Source organism: Xenopus laevis, chromosome 5L, assembly GCF_017654675.1.
Source record: "Xenopus laevis strain J_2021 chromosome 5L, Xenopus_laevis_v10.1, whole genome shotgun sequence".
In the NCBI taxonomy this organism is placed as follows: Eukaryota; Metazoa; Chordata; class Amphibia; order Anura; family Pipidae; genus Xenopus; species Xenopus laevis.
In genome coordinates, this window is record NC_054379.1 from 39,210,408 (window position 1) to 39,218,839 (window position 8,432).

The following is an 8,432-nucleotide window of genomic DNA, read 5'->3' on the forward strand; positions in this document are numbered from 1 at the left end:
CTTGTTTGGATTACCTCAGTCCAGAAACCTCCATATCCCAGTTTGCCAATAGATAGGATAATAAGACTACTCCAGCTGTTAGGAAAGGAGAACTGTTTCCAGGAGGTCATGAGCTTGAATTTTTACGTGTGGCTGTTACACCGTGCCAATGCTTCTACTAGTGTCACTACATAGTTTTACAACTGGTACCACTGGGTGTACAGCAGAAGTTATACTTCTCATAGAGCCAGTTACCCCCATGTGAACCTGGTACTAAGGTCCCTGGCTTATTACGTAGACCCTGGATTGGACATTATATACTACTTGTACAAGCTTGTGCCAGAATTACAAATGTCCAAAAGGCTGCAGAGCTTTCACATTTTGCTTTCCTCAACATTATTGTGCTCCTAAATGAAGAGCTAATATAGCACTATGTTTAGTTTTTCATGTTAGCACACAAATAACAAACCCAAACAAATTTAGGTTTTCTTCACATGTCTGTGTCCCATAGAAAATTCACTGAAACAGTAAACTACTATAGTTTTAAGGACGATCAAGAACTGAGAATTAAGCATTCACTCCACCTTGCTCTTAGGTTGAGCCCAATGTAGAAGAGCAAATCAATGTTCTACACCAGTGACCCTCATCCAGTGCCTCGCGAGAAACATGTTGCTCACTAACCCTTGGATGTTGTTCTCAGTGGCTTCAAAGCAGTTTCTTATTTTTCAATTCCAGGCTTGGAGACAAGTTTTGGTTTCATAAAAACCAGCTGTTCTGCCAAACAGAGCCTCATGTAGGCTACCATTCCATATCGGGGGCTACCAAATAGCCAATCACAGCCCTTATTTGGCAACTACAGGAACTTTTTTTTCATGCTTGTGTTGCCCCCCAACTCTATTTACATTTGAATGTGGCTCAGGTTGGTGGTAGACAGGGAAATTAGTCGCCCAGCAACAAATCTTCTCTACTGCGGGCGACTAATCTCCCCGTACTGCCTTCCCGCCTGCAAGAATATGAATTTCTGGCGATTTCTGATTTCCGGCGGTTTCACGAGGCAACTTCGGGCAACTTCGGAAATCCAAAGTGATCCTGCCGGCAATTCATATTCTTGCCAGCTGGAAGGCAGTAAGGGGAGTTTAGTAGAGAAGATTTGTCACTGGGTGACTAATCTCCCGTCTTTCACCGCCCTTATTGGTAAAAAAAAGGCTGGAGATTTTCACAGAAACAAGTTTGCTGCTGGCAACTGAAAACTTGTATTTGTCGACGATTTACTTTGCTTTTTGTGTTTTACAGATCCAGCTAAACAGCAGGGGACTCATATATTCTGTTGTTCTACTGCTAGCATCATTGTTTGTTACGGTATGTATAAAGGAACACTGGTATCATAAACAGTGTAAACGTCAACTACAGATCCTATGATTGCACAAGCCTCTATGATTTTGACAGTTGTGTATTCTGTCAGTTTTTTGCCCTGGTTCATCAATCAATGGTGCCACTACAAGCAGAGCTGAGTCCTGGCTGAGACCTTCTGGCTCCCCACCTGAACTGCCTGCAATTAACTAGGGATGTTGTGCCCCAGCTATTTCCTAGCATGTATATACAGCAGTCCTGTGGATAAAAATTTAATTTGTGGTTGGTTTCTTGTCCTGCAATGAGTAGGAGAGCCATTTTCTATCATAAGTGGCCATAGATACAGAAGACATTCTTGCTTTTCTTTAGAACAGAATGGGTTCTGTGCATAGTTCCTCTTGATAGGCAATGTATATGTATCCTTAATAACCAGGAAACAAGAGTCATACAAGCAGGGTGGACTGGCCTTCCATTGTATCTCCCAGTGAGCAACTGTCATTTTTAATTTTCACTGCCTATTATATCTAACCAGTAAACCCCCGATTCTCTAAAGAATCGTTAATGAAAGAATGGTAACAACAGTGAGGCAGCAAAATGCGATGGGTGCTGATTCACTCTGCATCCCCAGGCAGCAACTGGCGACGCTAATTTGTGGGGATGTAGAGTGAATCTGTGCCTATTGCTTGTTATTACCTATCTGCTATTAGAATTCTTAAATTTTGAGTTTATTGGTAGTAAAGTGTTACTGAAAAATTTCTTTATAAACAACATTTTTTGTGAAAATGTTCTCCTGTCCTTGAATGAGTTCTCCCTGGTGAGCTGTACTTAAAATCTTGACTTTAACATCAGATGAACGCTGCACTCTTGAAAATGCAACATAAAGTTGACCATGACCAAACACAGGCTCAGATAGGTAAATGCCGACTTTATCCAATGTTTGTCCTTGTGATTTGTTGATTGTCATGGCAAATGCAGCCTTAATGGGGAATTGTCGTCGTTTAAGTTTAAAAGGTAATTCCTGGTCAGAACTGGTAAGGTCAATTCTGGGAATCAAAACAGTATCACCGCTATGGGATCCTGTAAGCACTTCTGCCTTGATAACATTTTGTCTCATGCTCTTCACAACCAACCGTGTACCGTTACATAAACCTTGCTTAGTGTTAGGGTAGGGGCACACGGCGCGATTTCGCCGCGATTCTGCGCTGGGCGAGTTGTCGCTGCGTTTTTTAAGCCGAAATAGCTTTGCTAACTTTGGCGCTGGCGTCAATGCAAATCGCGGCGAAATCGCTGCGCTAATTCACACGCGGCGATTCTTTTTCTACTGTCGCCCGGAAACGCTCAGCGAGGCAACTTCGGACGACAATAGAAAACGAATCGCCGCGTGTGAATTAGCGCAGCGATTTTGCCGCGATTTGCATTGACGCCAGCGCCAAAGTTAGCAAAGCTATTTCGGCTTAAAAAACGCAGCGACAACTCGCTTAGCGCAGAATCGCGGCGAAATCGCGCCGTGTGCCCCTACCCTTAAGGTTTCTTAACAGCATGACTATTGTTCCTACTTTGAGTATAAGATTGTGTTGTGGTAATCCAGCATTGTTGATAGTGTTTAAATATTCTAATGGGAAGTTAAGTTTCTCACTTTCGTCTTCAGAATCAATACAGTCAGTACTCAGAAAGACACAGCTTTGTCCAGGAAGTAATGCAATCACTTGGTTGTTTATCATGTCAACATCAATATTTTTTGGAGATAATATAGCCCGTTTTGCTAAAAATGGCCACCCACGCAGGTACGCAACCGGTTCCCCTCCTAGAGTGACGCTAGCGCCGCCATTAGACAAACTTGCAAAGGAGTAGCAAGATGGCCGACGCTTATACAGACTTTAGTGGGCGGATGACAAACTCGCAGAGGAGTAGCAAGATGGCCGACGCTTATACAGACTTTAGTGGGCGGATTTGGCAGTGGGCGGATGACAAAGTCGCAGAGGAGTAGCAAGATGGCCGACGCTTATACAGACTTTCGTGCAGGTACGCAACCGGTTCCCCTCCTAGAGTGACGCTAGCGCCGCCATTAGACAAACTTGCAAAGGAGTAGCAAGATGGCCGATGCTTATACAGACTTTAGTGGGCGGATGACAAACGCGCAGAGGAGTAGCAAGATGGCCGACGCTTATACAGACTTTAGTGGGCGGATTTGGCAGTGGGCGGATGACAAAGTCGCAGAGGAGTAGCAAGATGGCCGACGCTTATACAGACTTTCGTGCAGGTACGCAACCGGTTCCCCTAGTGTGACGGTGAGCGCATCTGCCTCCCTAGATCCTAACCTTCCAGCGGTCGCCGCCTGAGTGAGCAGGAAAGAAGAGGCGGCGGGAGGCAGAAGGAGACGGTGAGCGCATCTGCCTCCCTAGATCCTAACCTTCCAGCGCATCTGCCTCCCCGATCCTAACCTGTTCTGATCCTAACCTTCCAGCACATCTGCTAATCGAAGGCCGCATCTATGTCTTTCGGCTGAAGTTGCGCGCGCATCTCATAGATCCTAACCGAAGTTGCGTGCGCATCTGCCTCCCCTCCACTCGGGACATAGATAGGCCTTCGGTTAGTATATAGGATAATCTAATTGCTGTGAGAGTGGCCGCAGATTTTCTGAAGGACTAGTCCAACAAGTAGTAATGCTGAAGAGACTTTAAATCAGACAATAAACAATATATAAAAATATCAAAAGTAAATTAATTCATAGATATTTAAATAGTGAATTAAATATTAAAATTAACCTTTCTGTCTCGGCTTAGTGTTTTTGTTCATGACCAAGTTCCAAGACTCCACAATGTGGGTAATATTGCTATTGTGCATGCACATACCACCTATATCTTTGTCTTACTTACTGTCACAAGGGGCTAATTTAAAACAAACCCCAGTGGAGCTCTTGAGGTTCATCGCTTTGTGTAATAACGATGTCTTGCTTCTCCCATGCAGGTGTGTGGCATTCGCTTTAACAAGTGGAGGCTGGATAAGAAGCTTGGTGTCGCTTGTCTGCTGCTGTACAGCGTCTTTCTGTGTCTCTCCATTCTGACAGAGTTCAATGTCTTCACTTTTGTGAATTTGCCCATGTGTCGGGGGAACTGATGGGCTGAGAATAACGGATCCGGACCTCACTCACCTTTACTGTGCAATACAAAGACCCCACACCCATCATAACGCATGGTGTGCGCTGAGTTTGTGAAAATATGTTTTAGTCATTGTTCTTGGGAAAAATCTTGCTTCCTGGTTTTCTTCTTTAACTTTTATGGGGTGAGGCTTTTCCCCTACACACTTTTTTTTGTGGCTCTTCAATCTTAATTCTTATCATTTTGATCTTTTAAACAGAGACCAGGGTACTAGATGAAACAGCTGCTAACTGGCCCTGAGCCAGCCTAAACCATATCTGCTACAGATCGTTGTTGTTGTGGTTTTTTTTTTTGGTTTTTTTTGGAGAACTTTTAAGTTATTTGGTGGACAACTAATCTAATTTATGACTTTAGATTGTTTAGACAATTACAGATGAAACAAAAGGATTCGTTACATGGGTATCAAAGGATCCAGCTCTCAGACCCTCTGTTGTTGGTCACATCGGAACAAGCCGCTTGTGAGCATTCCATTGGTTGAGAACACCAACCCGAAAGGCCGCAAGTGCATGGTGCCATGTGAATGTCTCTGAGGATGAACGTTGGCCCTGTATCAAAAGAGACTAGGGAAAGATTATTTTTTTTATATAATGAACAACTTTGTCTCTTTATGAAGAAAAGAAGAACTGTAGCCAATTGCGAGGCAGTAAGACTGTTCTCCTCTTTGAGACTTTGTCAAACCAAATCGGTATTTTATTGAAAACAGTTCCGAAACAGAGGAGCTTGTACTATTGTAGTCAGTAAAACGGGGTGCTGTGTTCATCGTGTACAGGGCGCTGCAGTATCCCCACCAGCGCCAAGCGTTTTCGCTGGATTAGCGCCCAGGTTATAATGTGACAATGTCAGCTCCTTGTGTTAGTCCAAGCTCACAGTCTACGTGGTACAGTATTTTTTATAGACATGGTTTCATAGTCGGCCGTAGCCTCTATGTAAACCTGTCCTTTTTATTTGTTAATACAGTTATGGACACTGGTTTCTTTTTTTTTTTTTTTTTTTTTTTTTTTAAAGAAAAAAGGAAAAAAAAAGAACATATTTTTGCACAAATGCTTTTTTGATGACGATACAACACACCACTTCTTTTTTTTACACTGGATTTGGCTTCAGTTATTTAAATTTTTTCAGTGGCGAACAAATTTATAAGGGATATCACATAGCAAGGAGGGGTTGAATTCCCCCGGGCGATCCAATTGTTCATAATAATCGTGTTTGACGAGTTTGTATAGCCAACTTGCCACTGTCCATTTAATGTTTAATGCTCCGTCTTATTGAATAAACTGAGGAGGGAAATTGCGGGTTACCCCCCCCAGCAGCCCAACAACACAATATGTCAACATATCACAATATGTGAGTGTGATTATTGCAATATCCATGACTCCATTTATACGCAGAATTGGCGTTCAGTATCCGCTGGGAAGTCCAAGTTAAACAGTCCCTCCCTTAAATGATAATGCATGTGCAGGACGGAAGAAAAAAAAGGCAATACTGCCAATGTTGACAGTCATGAAAGCTATCGTATATTCAGGGATTTAATGGAAGATAACTGCACTGCTATGTTTATTTTTGTAAGTAAAAAAAAAATATTATATATAGATATATATATATACACATGCATTTTCATTGTGGTACAGTGTCTTACATAATTACTATTACAACAGAAATATGCTTTATTGATAGGTGAAATAATGTTCTGTTTTTATAAAGCACAGGTTTGTTTAGTTGTTATCTTCCAAAATAAATGGGATACTGCATATAGCAGTATTACAGTAGTAATTACAACCCTGCAGAATTGACAAGAGGGGACGGTTAATGCCTAGAGTTGTATGTTGCATTGTGGGTGATTTTGGTGCCAGTCTGTCATCCAAAGGAAAGCAGTGCCGAATTTTTAGTTTAGTAGGGGCTTATTTTTTATGGTTATTGGGATGATCAGTGTAGAATTGGCCATTAACTCCAGGGACATATTTAGCATGATATTAGTAGTTGTAGAACTGCTAGAAAAACCTCAAAACATAAGATCTCAGATTGAAACATGTAAACAATTCAACACCAATATTTAGGGAATAAAGTAAAAATCAGTGGCAGAAAGTATACGCAACAATGCAAGGATTTTTTCCTTTGCACACGTGTCATATACGTTTTGTGAACTTATGGTGCAGAGGAAAAAATACTTGCGCGCTTTGACGTGTGTGCTAGTGTGTTGTGTATGTAATAAAATGTCTTACAGGAAAAAAGGTTTTTTTGTATCATAAATATGACCCCCACCTTCAAGCGAGTCTTAAAATAAATATGATAATGGTATTCATCATTGCAAGTGTAATAAACTGTATAATGAACAATATTACACTGCAAAATAAGATCCTTTTTTTATGGCTTCCGTTATGGCAGCGCTCAGGGTCACAATGCTGATTTCCTGTTCCCAAATCTACTTGAAGTCCAATGTCAGAACTAAGGTATTATGGGTTACTGGCCTTTGCCTGTTTTGTTTCCTATGCTGTGCACATGTGGCAGTCAGTATGTAAATGAACCTTAAATAAGTAGAGTAAATAAGGAGAAGTTCAAGCTAATTTAGGTGCTGCATATTTATCATCAGAAATGTTTCAAAAACATTCATTGTTGATAGATATCAAGCAGGGCTGGAACTAGGGGTAGGCAGAGTAGGCACGTGCCTAGGGCGCAAAGCCGGGGGGGGCGCCAGGCACCCACCTCCTCTGTCGCCTACCCCCAGTCCGGTGCCCGACTCTTTGTAGTTTTTACGGCTTCTTGCGCTCCTGCGTATGCGCACGAATGTATCCCTCGGCAATTTGCGCATGCGCACATTCGTGCCAATTTGCGCATGCGCAGAAGCGCAAAAGAAGTAAAAACTACTGCTCTTCTTGCGCATGTGCTCTTGGGTTAAGCCGGCGCCGCGTCCGCCGGCTTGCCTTGGGCGCCTGTGCAGCGCGGCCCGGCCCTGATATCAAGTATTGATATTAAGGGGGTTATTTACCAAAATCCGAATTTATACAATATTTTATTTAAAAAAAAAACACGACCAAACTCCCATGCCCTATTTTAGCTTATTTATTAATAAAAAAAACTTGATTTAATCGGCTTGTGTAAAAACTCGTTAAAATCAAGAGAAAACCTAAATCCTGAAAGGGTAAATGCACATTTAGGGAATTATTTATTAAAGGTCGCGTTGTGTTTTTCCTGAAAAATTCAAGTTTTCAAGGGTAAAAACTCAAATAGCAATATAGCAATATTTTTTGGCTGCCGGGGTCAGTGACCCCCACTTGAAAGCTGAAAATAGGCAGAAGGCAAAAAAAAAAACACCAATGAAGACTGATTGAAAAAATGCAAAGCATAAGACACTTTATAACATAACAGTTAACTTAAAGGGCAAGGCAACCCCAAAATAAAAAGTTGCCTAATAAAAGAAAGCATAATTCTAAGCAACTTTCCAATATGCATGTATTAAAATGTTCAGTATTTTTTAATTTATTTGTAAAACCACTTGCTAATGAAAGCAGCATTTGCTTAACTCATGGTTGTTAAACAATACTGCAAAAGTCTTGTAGTAGTAGTGATGTGTGGGCCGGGCAAATACCCGCGGGTCAGATGGGTTTGGGCTGACCTCGCACCCCTCTTCTGGGTCAAGCTCTTCTTCCAGCTCTCCCCGCCCGCCACCTTACACTGCCGGATTTTATAGCCGCGTGCCCCGCCCCTTTTGTAATGTCATCGGCGGAGTGGGTCTATAAAAGGAACACGGAAATCGGGCTCGAGCAGGCGCGGGTCAAGGGAGGGCGGATTTTGGGCGGATGCTGGTCGAGAAAAACCTGACCCTCACATCACTATTCTCCAGCAAAGACTGGTCTGTTAATCAGCTGCCTTTTCTTACATTGTATCAACAGTCTGAATCATCAGTGCAGAAAATAGAAAGGGACAGACAAACACTGTTTTCAATAGTAATAG

At 42.2% G+C, this 8,432-nt stretch overlaps 1 protein-coding gene across 1 annotated transcript in view; it reads left to right on the forward strand.

Moving 5' to 3' along the window:
* The window catches only part of LOC108716110 (sodium/potassium/calcium exchanger 3), a 222,768-nt gene extending 216,604 nt beyond the window's left edge, over positions 1-6,164 (forward strand). The window contains exons 16-17 of the mRNA XM_041562667.1: positions 1,273-1,338; positions 4,297-6,164. Of these exons, the coding sequence (XP_041418601.1) occupies positions 1,273-1,338; positions 4,297-4,446 (216 nt within the window). The 3' untranslated portion in view covers positions 4,447-6,164. The remainder of the gene's footprint in view (positions 1-1,272; positions 1,339-4,296) is intronic.
* The last annotated feature ends 2,268 nt before the right edge of the window (positions 6,165-8,432 follow it).